The 23620-nt window shown below is 39.2% G+C and overlaps 1 protein-coding gene across 1 annotated transcript in view; it reads right to left on the bottom strand.

The window, feature by feature from the left end:
• Positions 1-23620, bottom strand: part of LOC126458243 (esterase E4-like) — a 149712-nt gene that overhangs the window by 17274 nt on the left and 108818 nt on the right. Inside the window, exons 8-9 of the mRNA XM_050095142.1 lie at positions 20882-21029; positions 415-547 (exon numbers count right to left, since the gene is read on the bottom strand). Coding sequence (XP_049951099.1) covers positions 415-547; positions 20882-21029 — 281 coding nt within the window. The remainder of the gene's footprint in view (positions 1-414; positions 548-20881; positions 21030-23620) is intronic.

A 23620-nucleotide genomic window follows, 5' to 3' on the forward strand; every position in this document is an offset into this window, starting at 1 on the left:
TTACATCATGTGTACTTTAGAATGGTTTAAATATAGACAGAAGGTACATCATTTCCAACAAAGCCTCATGTAGGTGACTCGGTAAATTGTTGAAATATTGTGCACAGAATCTGAATTACTGAAGCAGTTGGATGAAGAAAAAATACCTTCTCTCAATCTCATCAGGAAGACCTCAAACATCACAATAAATACACGTTTGACCGTGTAAATTGCTACAGTGATCTATTGATTGTTTACTTGTAACTAAATGCACCTTGCTCAACAAATGTAAATCAAAACACACATTAGAATCTTCAGAAATTGGAAAAGTGTCAAAAAATTATATACTCAGATTTTAATAATATTTGTAATAAGAATAACAATAACAATAACAATAGTAATAGTAATAGCAATATCATCATCATCTTTGCTTACCCATTCTTAACAAAATTAGACCACATTTTAGTCATTTTTTTAACTGTTGGATATTCTGGATCAGCCTTGGTGAAAGATGGAAACAATACTGATATGTAAAATAAGTAAATCAGATCATCATGATGCACAACACCTGTGAAACAAATGAATACAATTTTGTGATTTATGGGAAATCAAGATGAATTGTGTACATATAATGTAGAATGAAAAATTCATATGGATATTATATACATTTAAACATTGATGTAAGAATCAACAGAAAGAAAAACAATTTTCAGCCATTAAAATAAAGAATGATAATGGCAAAAATTGCATTTGTAACTCATAGTTGCAATGCATAAAGACATAGCAAAAGTAAATGTAGATGGTATGCCATCATCATCATTGTCATCATCATCATCATCATTATCAGTGGAAGAAAAACTTTTTTTGTACTTTGGTCCATTGCTGCATAAAATTTTTTCCTGTGTAATGCTGATTTTTATTTGAAATAAACACTTTGTTTCATATACAGTTAGCTTAATTTCTCACTGCCGTATTATCAACATCACACAAAAATTATTATATACTTCCATTTGTCACCATGCTATCTGTTATCATGTGAGTCCTGGTACATCTACATGTACAGGGCGAATCAATTAACACTTCCACCGCAGATATTTTGGACATGGAAGGCACAATCGATATGCAGTTTTCACAGAACTGAATTGTAGGCAATGGCACATATTTGCAGCCAATACATAGGTTTGAGCTGTTTGCAAAAGTGAAGTTATTTACAACAGTTAGACATTATTTAATTGAACAACACATATTGAGAGCAAAATCCTAAAAGTAGCGTAAATGAAAATGTCAATGGTGTTCACTGCAGGAAGCTAGTGCAAGTAATTTACGAGTTATAGTGTGAACACTGACTATTGTAAACACTGACAGCTGTTTGTTCCATTATATCACTTAGATGCTAGGTGATGATGTTATGTTTGTTTACATTGTGTTGTGTTTGCACTACAGTTTCACTGTGTTGGTCCTGCCAGTTATAGTGTGATAATGGACACAGTAAGATATGCTTGGAAGATGGTATTTCCCAGCACAGAAAAAGAAGACATTCTCATGGTTTATGATGAATGTAGCAAGAATGCATTTTCATTGTATACCACATATGCCTAAAGATATCCCAATAGATGTCAACCATCATAGCATAGCATAGCCTACAGTCACATCACAGCAACAATTTGTGAAACTCTTCAGACAATTACATAAAAGTGGTAGTGTAATGCCTGAACTAAATAACAGACTAAAAAGTGTTCCCGGAGAGGAGGGTGAAATTTATAATGTTCTAGGTGATGTAGCAATAGATCTGCAAACTAGTTCTCGTGCAATCACGTGACGAAGCAGTATGAGTCATGGAAGTGTACTATGAATTCTCCATCAACATAGTTACCATCTCTATCACATCTCTCTCCAGCAAGTGCTGCATGGAAATGATTTTGCAAATCTTGTAAACTATTGTACATGGGTATGAAGACATGATACTCCAGATGTGTCATGTATCTTCTTTACAGATAAAGCAACATTTACTAATCATGGTCAAGTAAATCTCAGAAACATGCACTACTGCTCTGTTGACAATTCCCGTTGGCTTCATCAGGAGGAATGTCAGCAAACATGGAATTTAAATGTATGGTGTGGAATAGTACACCATCACCTCACAGGTTCATTGTTCATAAAGGGAACACTGAATTCACACAAGTAAATAAACCTCTTAACACACCATCTTCCACAGATGTCAGACAACGTTCCCCTTCAGACTAGGAGAAACCTGTGGTATCAACATGATAGCTGTTTGGCCTGTAGTGGATGAATTACAATTGTGTATCTTTAGGGATTATTTACAAATCAATGGATTACAAGAAAAGGACCTGTACTTTGGCTGGCCTGTTCCCAAAATCTGACATCACTATAGTTTTTTTCTGTGGGGAAGCTGAGCGACATTGTCTACAAGCACATACCAACAACATCACATGATATGGAAACGGCATATTACTGCTGCCTACGCTGCAATTTCCACTGAAATGGTACAATGTGTGCAGCAGTTGTTGCTTGGCAGATTGCAAGCTTGTATTGACACTGGTGGTGATCATTCTGAGCACAGACCTCGAGGGCACATTGGTTCTTTACTTGTCAGACCCCAAAGATGTATTGTTTTTCATCTTTGTTTGTCTTTCATTTGTCCTAGGTAATGTCCCATTTAACTACATGATGCCTCCAGAGATGTATTAACATCTGTATAGGGCTTTATATATTGTCATGTAGAAGAAGGTGTAATTAGATGAATGATGAACATTAACTTCACTTAATGAAGGTTTATTCAGCACTTGCACATACAAGAGCGTAGAGCAAACTGCTTCCAGCCAGAACACATACAGTATACATACAGCTACAGAACATTCCAGTACAATGATTCTTGACATTTGTGGATACTTCTAGAATGTACTCAAACCAAATATAGAAATTAAAGTTGTACAGTCCAGGTGAGTTTTGAACTCGTGTCCTTCCATGCAACATTTTAGTATCACAACCACTGCACCATGGTGCCACTCAGCATCTTCTGCGACATTGCTACCTCCTTAAGAGAACAGCATCTCGGTATTATGTCCTCCTAGTCTGGGAATGAGTCATCGGTTCTGCATACTCAGACTCCTGATGACTGATTCTCGCTCTGGCGGTGATCTTCTTAGAACTTCTTTTGCCACTACACTCTTTGTCACATTTCTGCTTGTTGCCTGTTGCTGGAGCTTTGAATTTACCCTAGGTGGCAGGATCCTTATAGGGCTTCATTCAAAGGATGTGGACCGTATCTCTGATCTTTTGTTGTCTTGTGTCGGGGTCGAAATCTTCAACTTCATAAGCAACATCAGACAATTGTCTTACAATCTTATAAGGTCCAAAGCAGTGCCTGAGGAGATTCTCAGAGAGACCAACCTTCTGAACAGGAGTGAAGATCCAGACGAGGTCACAAGGCTGGTAGACAACAGGGCGGTGGCTCACGTCATACTTTTGGCAATCGTTTTCTTGAGCCTGCAGCGTACGGAGTCGAGCTAACTACCGAGCTTCCTCAGCTCTGGTTAACACCTGGCCAATGTAGCTGTCATCCATGTCATTAGGATGTAATGGAAGCACAGTGTCCATCGGCATAGTTGCCTCATACCCATGCACCAGGAAAAATGGCACAAATCCTGTGGTCTCTTGTTTGGCGGTGTTGTAGGCAAACGTCACAAAAGTTAGCACCTCATCCCAGTTGCTCTGCTCAACATTGATGAACATTGATAGTATGTCAGCCAAGGTCTTATTAAGGAGTTCAGTAAGCCTGTTGGTTTGTGGATGGTAGGCTGTTGTCATGTGATGATTAATGTTGCACTGACGGTTTATCTCTGTCACAAGATTCGATTGAAAAACTTTCCCTCGACCCGTAATTAACGACCGTGGGGCACCATGTTTCAATACAATTCTTTCACAATGAATTTGGCTACCTCAGATGCTTCAGCTGTTTTCATGGCTTTTGTAATGGCATAGCGTGTCAGATAATTAGTGCAAACAATAGTCCATCAGTTGCCATTAGCAGATGGAAATTGTCCGAGGTGGTCAATCCCAGCAGCTGGAAAGGCGTTTTGGCTGGTGGAATTGGTAGGAGTCGGTCAGGTAGTTTCTGAGGAACTGCCTTTCTCTTCTGGCACTCTCAACAGTGCTACATGTAGGTACACACACTCCTAAATAAACCTGGCCAGAAAAATCTCTTGCGGATTCTATCATATGTCTTAATAAATCCTAAAAGTGCGGCCTCATGTCTGTCATGGAATTTCTGTAGAACATCTAAGCGCATGTGTTTATGTATCACTGGTAGCCAATCCTGGAGTGCAGTGAGACAGTCACTATCTTCATCAAAGTCTTGATGGTCTAGCACAGGGTTTCTTAAGAGACAGTAGGCATCTTGGTGTTTTCTTCCACTTTTGTACACTATTGTAATGTCATATTCTTGAAGATGTAGTGGCCACCTGGTGAGTCGTCCTGTTGGGTCCTTAAGACCTGTCAACCAACAAAGTGAGTGATGGTCTGTAACAACTGTGAATGGCCTTCCATATAGATACTGCCAAAATTTGCACATGGTCCAGATCACAGCAAGACATGCTCTTTCTATAATTGAGTAGTTTCTCTTGGCTTTTGTAAGTGTCATAGAAGCATAGGCCATAACCTTCTCTTTTCCATCCGAAATTTGTGCCAGAACAGCACCGATCCCATACCCGCTGGCATCTGTGTGTAGTTATGTAAGTGCTCTCTCATCATACAGACCAATTACATGGTCAGTCATCAGAGCTTTTCACAGCACATCGAAAGAATCTTGTTGTGCACCACCCCAGATAAATTTAGCATCAGCTTTTAACAACTCTTGGAGTGGCCTGGCTTTGATACAAAAGTCTTTGATAAAACGATGGTAATAAGAACATAATCCGAGGAAGCTTGTCACATCTCTAATACTTTTAGGAATAGGAAATTCCATTATATATTTCACCTTTTCTGGGTCTGGCCACACGCCATCATTTGACACAACGTGTCCAAGTATTTTGATTTATTTTGCTCCAAAGAGACACTTTCTTGGATTAAGTTTCAGTCCGCCTTGTTGGAGACATTTAAGAACAGCCCTCAGTCTTTTTATGTGTTCATCAAATGTCTCTGAGAACACTATAATGTCATCTAAATAACAAAGACACATCATCCACCTCAGGTGACTTAGAAGATTATCCATCATCCGTTCAAAAGTTGCAGGTGCATTACACAAACCAAACGGCATTACCTTAAACTCATACAGGCCCTGCAGTTTTCTCACAATCAGCCTCATCTACTTTGATTTGCCAGTATCCTGAGTACATGTCTGTGGTTGAGAAAAACTTAGCCCCCTTCAGAAAATCTAGTGTATCGTCAATTCGTGGAGGGGGTAAATGTCCTTTTTAGTTATCTTATTAAGCTTCCTGTAATCAACACAAAAGCACCAACTGCCACCCTTCTTCCTGATGAGGACCACAGGTGATGACCATGGGCTCTGCGAAGGCTGAATGATGTCATTATTCATCATTTTCTCTATGCTGACACACGGTATGCTCTTTGGCTTATTGGTTGATGGTCTCCAGTGGTAATCTGGTGCTTCACCATCGATTTGTCTAATTTGCTCTTCACCTGTGAGTTGAAGCATTAAGAGAACTCTTGAAGAATAGCAAGTAGCTTCTTCTGTTGTTCCTTAGTGAGATCTGGTGACAGTTGAGCTAGAAGATCTTGTCTCATAGTGGTAGTGCTGATTTCACCCACAGACGCGGCATGGGAGGTTTCTATGACGCTCAGCTGTTCTTCAATTAACGACTCAGCGTTTGCTACGCACATGCGTCTTGGAAGGATCTGTGGTTCTCGGCGACAGTTAACTATCCACAATTCACTGAATCCATTCTTAAATGAGATGATAGAGGCTGGGATGACCAAGTTATTCTTCAGTGGTACGCTTCTGTTACATTCCATGGGTTGATGCATGGCAAAACACGTGGCAGTTACCTTTCTAGCGCTGACTGCAGGAATGATCGCTTCATCCAGCACACATAGTCTCCACACACTTGGATGCACCTCGTTTAGCATAATCTTCAAGCAACCACAATCTATAATTGCCTGAGAAGCTTTCAAAAAGTTCCATCCGAGAATGACATCATGACTACACTCTTGTAAGACAATGAATTCTAAGGGCTGCATATATCCATTTATATCCATGCGAATGGTACATCCTCCTGTAGGTTCTACATATTTCCCTTTAGCCACCTTCAGTAGAGATGTTTTGTTGTCGACGAATACAGTTTTCTATAACTGGTGACAGTACTTCTCCGAAATGACTGAATATGATGCTCCAGAGTCCACAAGAGCTTGGAATGGTTGGCCATCCATGAGAATATTGACGTAGTTTCCTATCATTTTTGTAGTGATCAACGGCGAAGGATTTTTCTCTTCGGCGGCCTCATCTACAAGGAAGGTCGCACCCTTTAGTTTTCCATGTTTTGGCAGCTAAGTGATTGGCTGGAGCTTCTAAACAGCGATGGAGACCTTGATCAGCATGTTGGGGAGCATCCTCTCCAGTGGCTAGCTTGTGGCGTTGGTGACCTACATCATCCTACACCCACATCTTCTTGCTCATTTTCATCGTCTAAGATCAGTCTGCTGTCTTCTGGCATGGGGGTCATCAGATATCCGCTACCTTTCTTGGCAATAGCACACCACATGTCCTAGCCGTCCACAGTGGAAACATACTGGCTGGTTATCCTGAGTCCTCCAGATGTCAGTCTTCCTTGGTGCCCAAACAGGTCCCTCATGCGGCATTCTAGGAATGTAACTCTGCCTGGGTCTTGACTTTTTCTCTGTTTTAAAGGGAAATAAAGGACGAGAGATTGGGTTCAATGTCTGTTCCACTTCCTCCCTTGTGACTTCTTGAAGCGTCTCAGTTTTTTGCTCGCCGTGCAATCCAAGTGCATTCTGAACTTCCTCTCTCACTATCCGACGAAGAACACTTGTGAAATCAGTTGCTTCCTCCATCACAGACATTGATATGACATTTGGAAGCCGTTCAAACTTCTTGCTTGTAATTCTTTTTTGATTCATTGTCTCAATATACTGGCACCATTTTATGCTGTTGAAGCCTCCTTAAAGAGTAGGTCTTGATACATGTCCTCAGAAACACTCTTCATGAGATGTGCAACCTTGTTTACCTCCTTCATTCTAGGATCCACTATTTTACACAGCTCCAAGACATTTTGAATGTAGGATGCTGTAATTTCTCCTGGATGCTGTGACCTGTACTTTAATTTATCTTCAGCCTTGCACTTCTTTTGTTGTGTGTTGGCGAAATATTTGCGCAGTTCTGCCTGGAATACTTCCCAGTTTGTGAGCTTCTCTTCATTGTTTTCATACCATTGCTTGGCAGTGCCTTCCAAGTAGAAAAATACGTTAGCCAAACACACGGTGTCATCCCATTTGTTAAATTTGGTTATACACTCATATACCTTCAGCCACTTGTTTGGATCTTGGCCATCGTCACCAGAGAACCCAGAAGGATGTCTCATGTGGTGGCCCACAGTTGCTGTCATTGTAACATCCTCTTCTTCTTCTTTCTGCGATCTGTTGAATATGGCTCGAAGTCAGGTTTCTCACCACATAAATGATGGCTCTGTCCTGGCCTGATGGGTGTCACTGGTCGTCGATAGTGTGTGCTATCACAATTTCCAACACCCAGTGTCTCCACCAGAATAATGTCACATAGAAGAAGGAGTAATTAGATGAATGATGAACACTAACTTCACTTAATGAAGGTTTATTCAGCACTTGCACATACAAGAGCATGGAGTGAACTGCCTCTGGCCAGAACACATACAGTATATATATACAGCTACAGAACATACCAGTACAATGATTCTTGTCATTTATGGATAATTCTAGAATGTACTCGAACCAAATAAAGAAATTAAAATTTTACAGTTCAGGTGAGTTTTAACTCAACGTCCCTCCATGCAACAGTTTAGTATCATAACCACTACACCACGGTGCTACTCAAGTTCTTCTGCAACAATAAGAACCCATGTCTAATTCACATGTACTACCACATGGAACAAACAACTGCCAGTGTTTACAAATTTCAAACTGTGATATCTCCTAAACAGCTTGCAGTAGACACCTGCAACAAACACCATTGGCAGTCTAATTTACTCTACTTTGATTGTGGTGCTGTCAATAGGCATTGTTCCGTTGAAATATTTGTATCTTATGTAGATAAACACATATTCAAAACTGATACTACTCTTTTGTGTGGGCTGCAAAGTTGGGCTCCTGGCTACCATTCCAATATGTGAAACTTACATATCTATGCACCTTGCATTCACAAAATATTTGTGGTACAAGGTTTAAGTGACATGCTTTATACTCCACAAGCCACTGTACACTGTATGGCAGAGGCTGCTTCATACCAATATTAGTGATTCTTGTGTCCTACTTCAGTAGCGCATTGAATGAGGGGAAAAATGATTATCTATAAGCTTTTGTACACACACTAATTCCTCTTACCTTACTATCCCTATGCAAGATATGTGACTGTGGCAGCATAATGGTCACACAGTTTTCTTTGAATATACAGTATCTAAATTAACCCGACAAGGTTGGACGAGATTTGAAAACCTGTCAGCTTTTCAAATCTCGTCCGATGCAGTCCTCAACCATATGTCGTTCCTTTTCATCCTCTATGGTGAGTCTCCCCTGACCCACAGTTCTGGGTGACTTTCGCAAAATCCACCCCTTTTCCTAGACCTCTCCAGTCCTTTTCCTTCACCCTTCTTGTTTTCCCTTCAATCCTTCTGTATGAAGATGGAGCCAGTATCTCTAAAAGCTTGCCAATTACAACATTCTTTTATGTATGTGCGCTTGGTGAGTAGATTTTTTATCTACCCAATTAAATAATTTTTTTAAACAATTCCAAAGATAGTGCCATCAAATAGGTACAAAAAGTGTTGCACTATCAACTTAATATTCATGCATCCAAGCTGCTGACAAGAATGATATATAAAAGAATGGAAAATAAATTCAGGATTTATTAGATGGCAATCAGCTTGACTTCAGGAAAGATAAAGGCACCAGAAAGATGGTCTGGCTTGATGACAGAAGCAAGACTGAAGAAAAATCCAGATACACTCATAGGATATGTCAATCTAGAAATAGCGTTTGACTATGTGAAATGGTGCAAGATGCTTGAAATTCTGAGAAAAATATGAGTAAGCTCCAGTGAAAGATGGACGATAACACAAAATGTACAAGAACCAAGAGGGAACAATAAGATTGGTAGATAGATGAAGAATATGTAAGAATGGGATGCAATATTTAACCCCTACAGTTCAACCTACACAACGAAGAAGCAATGACAGAAATAAAAGAAAAGTTCAAGAGTGGGATTAAAATTTAGCGTCAAAGGGTATTAATGATAAGAATTTATGATAACTTTGCTATCCTCAATGAAAGTGAAGAAGAACTGCAGGATCTGTTGAATGGAATGAGCAGTCTAACAACACAGATGATCACAAGTGGAAGAGGTTAGGAAATTCTGCTACGTAGGCAGCAAAATAATCCTGACAGATAAAGCAAGGAGGACATTAAAAACTGGCTAGCACAGGAAAAGAGGGAATTCCTAGCCAAGAGGAATCTACTAGTATAAAACATTGGCCTTAATTTGAGGAAGAAGTTTCTGTAGCTATACGTTTGGAGCACAAAATTCCTCCTCACTATGGATCAGTTGTAATGAAAGTAAATCTAATCTAATCTAATCTAAAACAGTAGTCCACGGTAGTGAATCATGGGCAGTGAGTAAACTTGAACAGAAGAGAATTGAAGCATTTGAGATGTGATGCTAGAGAAGAATGTAGAAAATCAAGTGGACTGATAAGATAAGGAATGAGGATGTTCTCTGTAGAGTCAGTGAAGAACGAACGTATGGGAAATACTGATAAGAAGAAGGGACAGAATGAGAGGACACATGTTAAGACATCAGGGAATGACCCCCATGGTACTAGAGGGAGCTGTAGAGGGCAAAAACTGTAGGGGATGACAGAGACTGGAATATAGTCAAGAAATTATTTGAAGATGTAGGCTGTGAATGCTACTCTGGAATGAATAGATTGGTGCAGGAGAGGAATTCATGATTGGCCACATCAAACCAGTCAGAAGACTCAAAAATAGACATTACCTCGCATTTATCCACATTTAAAAGCCATTTGTTACATAAGCGGAAATTTTGTTGAAGTTTCCCTGCATTTCCTTTGCTTGTCGAGTGATGATTTTTTCATCAGCAAACAATCTGATAATCACAATAATCAACATAATTGGCTTCAGAGTTTCAGCAACTCTGTAGATATTTAAGGTAATTCTCATTTATTGTTCCATCTCGGTTGCAGATTTTTAATTAGATTACATGTTTTGACAATTCTGGAACATCTTTAGATTTGAGTAGTTGTGTCAGCAACCCATCTTGTTTAATCAGTTCCACATGTCAGAGTACTCTGACATGTGGTTCTGAGTAGACAAGATGGGCTGCTGATGCAACTTCTTAGATCCGAAGATGATCTTGAATGATCAAAACATGTAATCTAATTAAAAATGTGCAACTGAGATGGAACAATAAGTAAGAATTATCTTAAATAGTCTGAATATGCTGGTAATACTGTTGTTTATGTATACTGAGAACATTAAAGTTCCTGTTATGCTTTGTTTTGGAACACCTGCTGCTACTTTCATTCCTGGTGAGCATTCACTGCCCAAAATGACATAATGAGTTTTATTAGTCAATTACTCATCAAATGAAACATCTGTCTGTGAAAATACTGTGTATGACCACCTCTTGAATAGTACTCAGTGATGTGGTACAGTGTTGAACACTTTTGAAAATGTAGGAAAATGGGATTTACCCATTCACCTGTATCTACCATTTGCAAGATATACTGTATGAATAAAGCAAGATGTGATTCACATGAGTGGTATTTCTGGTCCACCCTGTTCCTTCATGATAAGCCTCTTTTCCTCTTGGAATGTCATAATGTATGAACTTATAATACGTTCTAGGATCCTGCAGTAGCTGGATGTTGGTCACTAATTTTATGCATCCAGTATTTCACCCCTTTTTGTAAACAGGAGTGATTGGATACTTTGCATCTATGTGGGATTATTCACTGTGCTAGAAATACTTGACAAAAATGTGCTAGGAAAGGAGCTAGTTCCACAGTATATTCACTGTAAAATCTAATTTAAATTTTCTCAGGGCAAACTGCTTTTTTTACATCGTGAATTCTTCATTGTTTTCCAGTACCAGAAGTGCTTATGTCAGAACCTCTCATTCAAATGAACTACCCTAGATGCGGTCTCCTAGCCAGTAACCAAACTAAACATAAGTATGATATTGTGAATTGTGTTTTATTCATCTCATGACTTACATTTTCAATCAATTTGGTTTGCATACAGGAGACATGTCAAAAATTTATAATACAGTTACAATGATTTCTACATTAATAAACAATAGCACTACAATAAATAATAACACTATAAGGATGTTTCTTGGAATTTGTAACGCATTGTATCCTGCTCCAATTTCCAGTTTGTTATGCAAGAATTCATTCACTGAGTAATAACACTTCAATGTCAGTAATTCATATAGCTTTCTTTTAAGTGAACCTTAATTCATCTGCATCAACTTTTTGCCTTTTAATTTATTACAAATTTTCATTCCCTTGTATTGAGGTCCTTGGGCATACAGAAGGATGTGGTGAGTGGGGAGCATAAAATTTTCTTTGTTTCTAGTACCATGTGAATGAACAACATGGTTTCCCTCAAATAATTAATGTCTGGTGTACAAAAATATAATAATTTCATATATGTATAAGGATGGCGGAGTTAATATTTTAAGTTTTCTAAATAATGGTCAACATGGTTCTTTGTGATTTACAGAGCACATATTTCGAATGATTTTTTTCTGTATTTTTAGTATCCGCACTATGTTTGTCAAGTCGAGTTTACATTGTGCAGTGGAGTGTGCACTGGTATGAAATTTCATAGCACATTAAAACTGTGTGCTGGATTGGGACTCAAACCTGGGACATCTGCCTTTCACAGGCAAGTGATCTATAAACTGAGCTACCCAAGCATAACTCACAACCTGTCCCCGCAGCCTAAGTTCCTCCAGTACCTCTTCTCCTACATTCCAAACTTCATGCAAGCTCTCCTGCTTACTTTGAGGAACTAGCACTCCTTTCTCAGGAGTGGTAATCCTGTAAGGCACGCAGAAGAACTTCAGTGAAGTTTGAAAAGTAGGAGATGAGGTACTGGTGGAAGTAAAGTTCTGATGATGAGTCATGGGTCATGAGTCATGCTTGGGTAGCTCACTTGGTAGAACACTTTGCTGCGAAAGGCAGCTGTCCCAGATTCAAGTCCCAGTCGGGTACACAGTTTTAATCTGCCAGTATATTTCGTCTTTCACTTTAACCACAATTTTTCTGCATTTATCATATTGGAACTATATGTCTTCAATCAGTCTTAAATAGGTTGTTAGTCACTGTCAGCCTCACCAAAGACAAGCTATGACTAAAGTCACATAAGGGTTGCACTTTTTGTGTACTGGATATATGATCTCTCATTTATGATTGTAAGATGTTATGCCATTCTATGGGAATATGAAACAATTGCGTGTTTATTTCTCCATGTAAGAGGAAGGTGGCCAAGTTGTGGAAATGGTGTCAGAGGTCAGAGGTTGTACGTAATCAACACAAAGATAACAGAAGAAGTGAGTAATAGAATAAGAAGTAAAGGTGCATATTAAGGAAAAGAAAATGGCAAGCACTGAGAATAGATGTATTAAGTTGGAGAAAAAAGAAACACATGTACAAATAAAAATATATATCAAAGGAGAATTCATTTGGCAAACTAGTAAATACGAGGATGCGTCCCTCTCACCCTCGTGTCTGAGTGACCTGCCTTTTTTCTTTAACTTTCTCATACGATTCCTCTCTGAGGAAGGAACTAATAGTCCTGAAAGCTAGAATAACATCATCATCTTTACTTTTGTGTGTCAAGACACAAAGGAGTTAAAGAAATTAGCTGGCAGTGGGCACTGATTTATATCAGCGAGGCAAGTAGAAAATCTGTGCCAGACCAGGATTCGAATCCTGAGCTCCACATGCCAAGAGTGTACTGAGAATACCAAATTTTAAGCATTAGCTCTCACGAGGACAATGCAGTGGTTGATGAACTTCACTTAATGACCGAGAGCAACGGCATTTACATAGAGTTCCCATTGCTGACACACAAGCAACACTGTGTGAAATACATGCAGAACTCAATGTGCGATATATCCAGTAGGACAGTGTAGTGAAGTCTGACATTAATGGGCCATGGCAGCAGATGATCAACGTGAGTGCATTTGCTAACAGCACATCGCCTTCAGTGCCTTCCTGGGCTCCTGACCTAATTAGTTGGATTCTAGATGACTGGGAGACCATGACCTGGTCAGGTGAGTGAGTAATTCAGTTGGTAAGAGCTGATGGTAATGTTCAAGTGTGGCACAGACCCCACAAAGCATTGGATCGAAGTTGTCAACAGGCACTGTGCAAGTTGGGGGTGGCTCCATAATGGTGTGGGCTGTGTTTACATGGAATGGACTGAGTCCTCTAATCCAGTTGAACTGATCATTCACTGGAAATGGTTATGTTCAGCTACTTTGAGATCATTTGCAGCCATTCATGGACTTCATGTTTCCAAACAATGATGGAATTTTATGGATGACAGTGTGCCATGTCACTGTGACATAATTGTTTACAATTTGTTTGAAGAACATTCTTGGCAATTTGAGTGAATGGTTTGGCCACCCAGATAGCTTGACATGAATCCCACTGAATATTTATGATGCATAATCTAGAGATCAGTTGGTGCACAAAATCCTGGACCAGCAACACTTTCACAATTATGGATGGATATAGAGGCAGCACGGCTCAATATTTCTGCAGGAGACTTACACGACATGTTGAGATGCTGCGCTATGCTGGGCAAATAGGGGTCCAACATGATATTTGCAAGTATCTCATTACTTTTGTCACCACGGTGTAAATCAATGCCCAATGTCTGTTTTTATGGACATTTCTGAAAGAACAGACACCACATATATACCTTTATTTACGTCTATTGGCAGTACTGAACATTTCAGGCCCTAACAGTGAGTACTGGCAAGCAATTGTCTTATATTTATTGTATATAAATAAAAAGCAAAGTAGAAAACTTTAACAAATACTAATGGAGGTAGAAAGAAAGGGTAGACTGTAGTTTAGTATTGTTTGAATCCTGACGAGATAATATATTTGCAAACAAATTCTCGTCCCAAAAATTCAGGGAAATTTGTGCTAAGCTGGAGCATACAGACATCCCATGTGGTGTAACATACTCTCTTGGATCATGCTACAGAGCATGCTCAGCAAGTGGGTACTGCACTTTAACAAGGGTTTCTTTGTTTAGAGAGATTTTGTATTGCTGATGACAAAAATATGTTTCAAGTGGGAGGTGGAGCACCAATTTAAGTGTTCCGGGAGGTGGTTGGTGTCTTTTATATTTGATAGGAGTCTCCAGTTGACAGACTGAAGTTATTGGTCTATTAGAGCTGAGATGCATTATGGGATTGTCAGGATACCTGTCTTGACATATTTTATTTATAAGGCAAAATGTAGGGATGTTTAGTTAATGTTGGGTAAGGTGTTCTGATCTGCATACCAAGGCCCCATGTTTGCACATGATCTCTCTTCACTTGAACACTTCATCCTCCAGCACTCTCCTGAGAGCCACTTAAAAACTTTTACCATTGTTAAACCAGTCAACTTTATATTTATCCACAATTTTTCACTTACATGAGTCATATCTATCACAAATCAGGGGGCTGACTCAAGAACCAGGATGACAACATTTTCACAAACCACACGGAAAAGGAATTCTTTGACTTTAAAAATCCTAGCCCAATGGTTTGTCACAGGTTCACTCATGATGTTGTTATGGTTTGAACTCATATGTAGGTCCAACATGATATATGTAGGTCCAACTCCAGCACTTCCTTCGACATCTAAGCTCCTTTATCCCACTGCAAATTACTTGGCCCTTCTTAAAATCTCATGTCACCTTTTCAGCCACAAACTTCCATCTTATTGAGACTTATGTCCAAACTTTGGTCTGAGTCAGACAAACCAAAAACCAACAATATCTCCACTGTGACAGCTGCCACTCCTTTTCACATCAAATGCTCCTTTTCCTACAGCCTAAGGATTTATGAGAAATTATCTTGACCAGTATTGCATCACTTAGCACCTACATCAAGGAATTCTCCCAGCCTTCCCACTTCCACAAGTAACCAACTGATCTTGTCCAAAAACAAATCTTAAGACAAGTGTTGAAATGAAAATCATACCTCCATGCCACTTCTCTCACTATCAAACAGAGTACTTGATAAAGGAATATTCCCTGACTGTCTTAAGCTCACAGTTGCATTGCCTGTGTATAAAAAAGGTGAAAGAAACCTCCCAAATAACTACAGACCCATTTCAAAAGTACCAATCACATTCAAGTTAGTAGAAAATTGTGTGCATAAGCAGATATACAGGTATTTTGAAACCAACAAAATTTTAAATGAACAACAGTTTGGCTTCAGGTCACACCTGTCATCTGTAAAAGCAGTAGAAGCTTTGGTAAGCAATGTTTATGAAGGGTATGAAAAAAGGGTATCAATGTCTGGAACACTTATTGACCTAAGTAAAGCGTTTGACTCAGTGTCACATGACATACTCATCAAAAAGTTAAAATACTATGGCATTGAAGATGACACACTCCGACTATTCAGATCTTATCCAAGCAATAGGTTACAACTTGTATATGCAAATAAACAGAGGTCAGAAATACTCCCTATAGAAAGAGGAAAACCCCAAGGCTCTGTTCTTGGACCTTTTCTGTTCATTGTCTATGTTAATGACTTCTCAAATTACATACCGTGTAAGAACATACTATATGCTGACGATATGACATTAATAAGTACAGGAGAGAACTTACAGAGTGTACTGGACAAAAATAGAGAAATGATGCAAATGGTTAATTACTGGTGTCAGGCTAACCAACTGTGCATAAATCAAACAAAAACAGAAGAAATAATATTTACTCTCAAAGTAACTAAAAATGAAAACAAAACAGTGAAATTACTTGGACTAATCATAGACCAAAAGCTCTCATGGGAAGGACACACCAATTATCTATGTAGTAAACTAGCATGAGTACTTTTCTTATTGTATAAATTAAGAAACAGTGTGAGTAAGCAATTGCTACTCCACTCATGCTATGCTTTTTTTCATTCTCAACTGCAATATGGAATATTGCTTTAGGGTAACTCCCCAGGGCTGAATGTATTTTCAGATGGCAGAAGAAAGCAATCAGGTGCATTGTGTTAGCACCCAGAGAGTCCTGCTGAAAATATTTTAAATCTCTTGGCGTAATGACAGTGCCTAGCATGTACATATATAACTGTCTAATATATGCCAGAGAAAATCTGAAAAAATTGAACATGAGATGTGATGTGCATGCACACAGTACAAGAAACAGTCACCTGCTGGACTTGCCTTCCACAAGACTTGCTGTAGTCCATAATAACTATAAGTACTTAAGCATAAAATTTTTCAATAAGTTACCATGCTCACCTCGTACAGTACCACTAAATAAATATAAGAATACATTGCAAACCTGGCTAAAAAACAACAAATTCTATACAACTGAAGAATTCTTAGAAACTAATCATCAAAATATATGTTTTACCTAAGTTATGAAGAAAATGTTTTGATATTATATAAGCTAGTTATTTACTGTGATTCTTTTCTTATGTGTGTATTTAATTACTGTATAAAACATTGTTTTACATAATGCTGAAGAAAAGGTCTTTAGTTCCTTTTCTCCCCTTTCTGCAACTATTTGAATATTGTACTGAAATTAAAACCCTCTGTAAATTGACGAAGCCAATTGTATGAAAAATACTGAAAGGCTAATAAAAATATTATATTCTATTCTATTCTATTATCCTCATGACATCATCCAAAGTTGTCTTCTATAACCCTCTTAAACCTTCACAGCATATTTCTTAGAACCATACCATCATCCATACTCCAAGATTCCTATGCCTGCAACAGTCTACACTGCGAAACCCATCCTCTGTCACCTACTCCAGTCCCAGCATTGGCTAAATGTACTTCAATAAAAGTAGGGCTTAATTCAAAACACTCCAAGTTATTTACCGGTTGACATGTGCTCACTGTAATTATTTTGACAAAGAAATGGCCATCACCAACCTGGAAGAATGCATTAATGGACACACATGAATTGCCTGCCTTGTGGACATCCAATGCTAGAATACTGAGCATGCTCTACAACAGTCAGCACCCAAGTACCTTCTGCATCACACAGGCATCCAGCATTAGCTTCCCTGAACTCTGTAGAATGGGCATGCTCTCTCAAAATATGCTCTTATCTCACTCCTTCCCAGACTCAGTCAACTTTATTTTGACTGCCCTCCTTCTTCCTTACTCCATTGGCTTTGTTAGAATTTTCTATTCTTCTTTCTTTCTTTCATCGTTTGGGTTATCTAAGGACCATGCACCAATTTCAATGCGTCCTTCTTTGTTGTTCTTTCTTTTTCCTCCAGTATTCTTCCATCTTTTCACTATGTATCCTTTTTCTGTCCTTGGACCATTTTGACCGTCCCTTCTTTGCCCTCCTGCCTTGGAATCCTTCCATTTTTAACACCTTCCTCTTGAAAATCTCTCTTTTTGTTGCATCTTTTTCACTTATGTTGTTCCTTTCCAACTCTTTCCTAACTTCTTGAGTCCAGGCTGTTGTTGACTACTTGACCCGAAGATATTTAAAAATCTGCTTAGTTAACCTGTTGCTGTTTATTCTGTATATTGTTGTTGTTGTTGTGGTCTTCAGTCCTGAGACTGGTTTGATGCAGCTCTCCATGCTACCCTATCCTGTGCAAGCTTCTTCATCTCCCAGTACTTACTGCAACCCACATCCTTCTGAATCTGCTTAGTGTATTCATCTCTTGGTCTCCCTCTACGATTTTTACCCTCCACGCTGCCCTCCAATGCTAAATTTGTGATCCCTTGATGCCTCAGAACATGTCCTACAAACTGGTCCCTTCTTTTTGTCAAGTTGTACCACATACTCCTCTTCTCCCCAATCCTATTCAATACCTCATCATTAGCTATGTGATCTAATCTTCAGCATTCTTCTGTAGCACCACATTTTGAAAGCTTTTATTCTCTTCTTGTCCAAACTATTTATCATCCATGTTTCACTTCCATACATGGCTACACTACATACGAATACTTTCAGAAACGACTTCCTGACACTTAAATCTATACTCGATGTTAACAAATTTCTCTTCTTCAGAAAAGCTTTCCTTGCCATTGCCAGTCTACATTTTATATCTTCTCTACTTCGACCATCATCAGTTATTTTGCTCCCCAAATAGCAAAACTCCTTTACTACTTTAAGTGTCTCATTTCCTAATCTAATTCCCTCAGCATCACCCGACTTAATTCGACCACATTCCATTATCCTAATTTTGCTTTTGTTGATATTCATCTTATATCCTCCTTTCAAGACACTGTCCATTCTGTTCAACTGCTCTTGCAAGTCCTTTGCTGTCTCTGATAGAATTACAATGTCATCGGCCAACCTCAAAGGTTTTATTTCTTCTCCATGGATTTTAATACCTACTCTGAATTTTTCTTTTGTTTCCTTTACTTCTTGCTCAATATACAGGTTGAATAACATTGGGGAGAGGCTACAACCCTGTCTCACTCCCTTCCCAACCACTGCCGCCTTTCATGCCCCTCGACTCTTATAACTGCCATCTGGTTTCTGTACAAATTGTAAATAGCCTTTCGCTCCCTGTATTTTACCCCTGCCACGTTTAGAATTTGAAAGAGAGTATTCCAGTCAACATTGTCAAAAGCTTTCTCTAAGTCTACAAATGCTAGAAACATAGGTTTGCCTTTCCTTAATCTTTCTTCTAAGATAAGTCGTAAGGTCAGTATTGCCTCACGTGTTCCAACATTTCTATGGAATCCAAACTGATCTTCCCCGAGGTTGGCTTCCACCAGTTTTTCCATTCGTCTGTAAAGAATTCACGTTAGTATTTTGCAGCTGTGACTCATTAAACTGATAGTTTGGTAATTTTCACATCTGTCTACATCTGCTTTCTTTGGGATTGGAATTATTATATTCTTCTTGGCGTGTGAGGGTATTTCGCCTGTCTCATACATCTTGCTCACCAGATGGTAGAGTTTTGTCAGGACTGGCTCTCCCAAGGCCGTCAGTAGTTCTAATGGAATGTTGTCTACTCCGGGGGCCTTGTTTCGACTTAGGTCTTTCAGTGCTCTGTCAAACTCTTCACGCAGTATCGTATCTCCCATTTCATCTTCATCTACATACTCTTCCATTTCCATAATGTTGTCCTCAAGTACATCACCCTTGTATAGACCCTCTATATACTCCTTTCACCTTTCTGCTTTCCCTTCTATGCTTAGAACTGGGTTTCCATCTGAGCTCTTGATATTCATACAAGTGGTTCTCTTTTCTCCAAAGGTCTCTCTAATTTTCCTGTAGGCAGTATCTATCCTACCCCTAGTGAGATAAGCCTCTACATCCTTACATTTGTCCTCTAGCCATGCCTGCTTAGCCATTTTGCACTTCCTGTCTATCTCATTTTTGAGACGTCTGTATTCCTTTTTGCCTGCTTCATTTACTGCATTTTTATATTTTCTCCTTTCATCAGTTAAATTCAATATTTCTTCTGTTACCCAAGGAGTTCTACTAGCCCTAAACTTTTTACCTACTTGATCCTCTGCTGCCTTCACTACTTCATCGCTCAGAGCTACCCATTCTTCTTCTACTGTACTTCTTTCCCCCATTCCTGTCAATTGTTCCCTTATGCTCTCCCTGAAACTCTGTACAACCTCTGGTTCTTTCAGTTTATCCAGGTCCCATCTCCTTAAATTCCCGCCTTTTTGCAGTTTCTTCAGTTTTAATCTATTCTGTATAAGTGTCCAAAAAATATCAGTTGCCTCTTTCGTAGTATTTCATTTATGTCTTCTATGTTGTGATAAGCTTCTTAATTGCTTCTTAATTTCCATACCTCTGTATTTTTTGTTGGCCCAAGTATTATTTTTTTATTCATGTATTTATTTTGCTCCCCATAAATCTGTTACCCCTATTTGAGTTATGTTCTTCATTAGTGATTTTCTGTTCTTCTGTCTGCATCTTTACTTCTCATTCATTCACTCCTGTCTATCATTTTTTAGCTGGAACTGGCATAGTTCTTACTGGCACACTCTCTTGGTCCTTTTACTCCCTGTGATGCATGTTCCTTATGGATTGCTACTTTTCTCCTCAGATACTCATATGTCCTCCTTAACTTGGATTCTTAATGACATACAATTCCCCCCACCTTTCCTTCCATATACCCTCTTTGCTATCCTGAGGAAGAAGTCTGGGATTCTCAAAGCTGGAAGTACTATACGTTTACCATAATTTGTGTGTCTACCACTGTTGACAGCACTTGGATCTCCTAGAAGTATGTGCAAAACAGTGCATTGTCTCCTCATGAACTTAATAAGTTTATAAATGGAATTCTCCAATTCATTCAACTAAAATACAATTCATACAATTGCAATACAATTTACATGAGAGACATGGTCCCCATTCTGTTATATGCTAGGTATATATAAAGTTCAAGAAGTAGAGTTTTATGCAGTAGTGAGTATACTTATCTATTTTTAGTCAATATGATTACCATAAGGTGTTGTTGTCCCTGGAGAGTTCACCCAGCTATACCTTCCTTGATAAGTAAACTGGTAATAGTACACTGGTGAAGTATTCCTTGTAGATATTATCTTTGCAACACGGTCAACTGGAAATATTACTATACCATCAGCATATAACTGAAATAAAGAAATGAAAGAAATGTCAAAGCATGGGTGCTCATTTGTGCAACAAAAGATGGTGTGCTCACATGCGTGGGCACGCGCTGACACACACACACACACACACACACACACACACACACAATGTTTTGACTAATAAAATTGTCAGTATACTAAACAAGACAAATTTACATCTTAATCTTTTATGTACAAATTAAACAATGACCTTTTCTTCACTGAGTGATGTGGCTATGGAAATATAGCGGCTTTCAATCTTGCATAGTTTCATATACATTCACAATATGAACAAAACAATTGATCTATATCAGGTTGAACACACTGAGGGTATTGACTGTATACAAAGGAAGTTTTCATGACAGGCACAGGCTCACTTGACTGACGAGACATTGTAACAGAAATGTTGAATGATTGTAATTGGCAGATACTTGGAGAAAGGCACTATAAGTCTCATGATAAACTGCTTAGAAAACTTCAAGGGTCATTCTGCAGAGACCGAGCGAGGTGGCGCAGTGGTAGCACACTGGACTCACATTCGGGAGGACGACGGTTCAATCCCGCGTCCGGCCATCCTGATTTAGGTTTTCCGTGATTTCCCTAAATCACTCCAGGCAAATGCTGGGATGGTTCCTTTGAAAGGGCATGGCCGACTTCCTTCCTCATCCTTTCCTAAATTCTATGCGACCGATGACCTCGCTGTTTGATCTCTTCCGCCAAAACAACCCAACCCAACCCCTCATTCTGCAGAGCAGAAATCATGAATATATTTTAAACAATTACATGTATCTGCTGTAAAGATCACGAAAAATCAGTCAAATAACAGTTTACACATATGTGTATACATTCTTCCCATGGCCCATCTGTAGACAGAATGAGAAGAAAGCTTAATATACAGTTCAATAAAAAATATGCTGTCTCATACACTTCACAGTGATTAGCAGGATGCATATGTAGATTTACACCTCAGATTGTTCTGTAAATTAAAAGTCTTGGACTTCCACGTCAGCAGAACACTAGACCACAAAAGCACTTGATTAATGAGATATTAGTCATTTTCCTCTGTCCTCTGATGACAGATGTGGGATACTGTCTGTGCTGATAAGGAGCCTGATCTGGCATGAATTACATCTCCTGTCAAGATTTGAATAAAAATTCAAGAAAGATCCAAAAGGGGAAAGAGCGTGTTAATTTTTGAGAGCCAGTAAGTAAGCTATTAGATTGGAAACAAAATCCAATGTATGTGCAAAGTGTTTGCAAAGTGTCTCAACCGGCATGTGGAGAAATTTCTGTGAACAGTTACTGACCACAGTCAGCTCCAGGTTGTGGCTCATGCTGGCACCAACAGTGCCTATTGTTTGGATTCTTTGATTATAGGTCAGTGTTTGGTTGAAGCAGTGAAATTCCTTAGCCTTCCCATCAACTGAAAGAACAGCTCATGATTTGTAGCATTATTCCAAGGACTGACCATGATCCTCTGTTTGGGATCTGAATTAAGGCCCTTAATCAGAGGTCCAGGTGCAGATATTTCATCTTGTACTTTATGGTGGAGAACTATGAGGCCCCGTCAAAGAGGTTGTGTGTGCACTACACATGACAAACAGCTACTCATGTAGCAGAGTACACATAGATGTACTTGCAGGAGTACTAGCAGAGTACACATGGCATGTAGTTATGGGATCACTAGGTTAGATTAGTCTTACTATATGGACCCAATGAGAGAAATGTAATGCCGCTGTTACATTTTGGGTACTACTGTGGAAGTAGCAACTCCGCTATGGCTGTGTTTGAATCCACGGGCAGCCAATGAGTGCTGTGGCAATGGTATACTGATTTCATCAACAGGGCTGTTTACGTACCATGAGGCAGCTTGAGCCACATCTCACCATCCTCGAGGTGTAGCAGAAGTGCAGCACAATTGCAGGCTTGGTCTGGTCTTTCTGCATCATTGAGCCACAGGGGTGCTGATTCATATGTGGTTGGAAGCTGTGCATCAGCAAAACAAATGTGTAATTAACCAGTATAAGTACGCACTGATTTTAGCAGAGATATGAGCAATATGGCAGAGCCCAATATGACACAAGGGCTGCACTGGTCACCACCAGGTTATGGTTCAACAAGCAGCCTACGCCAGATGGAACTGCAACCTCTGCCAGATCAGCTCCAAGTGCTAAGCCTGCCACCTATGGATTTGGTGCTGTGTGACAGATGAAGCACTTCCAGGCTTGTCACAACATCATTACACAGAGGGGTGAGTGAATACATTATTGGCTTTTTGGTTGTCTTCCTGCTTTCATGTGTAGAAAATATGGGATCTAAGTAGGAGAGTCCATTGAATTTGAGGGTAACTTAGTCGAGGCATTAGAACCAGATGAACTTTCTCAGTTCCATGGCAATACTAGGGAGCAATATCTGCAACCTGTGAGGTGTAGTCAGTGTAATTTGCTAGGTCATTATGCACTGAGTACTGAGTCAGTGGCAGTAGTTTGTTTTTATTGTTATAGGTATGGTCATGTGCCTAGACAATGCATGGAATCAAGATGGCTCATGATGAAACATAGATAGTAACTGATGTACTGTGGTGTATAAGCTAT

This window comes from Schistocerca serialis, chromosome 2 (assembly GCF_023864345.2).
Source record: "Schistocerca serialis cubense isolate TAMUIC-IGC-003099 chromosome 2, iqSchSeri2.2, whole genome shotgun sequence".
Lineage (NCBI taxonomy): Eukaryota > Metazoa > Arthropoda > Insecta > Orthoptera > Acrididae > Schistocerca > Schistocerca serialis.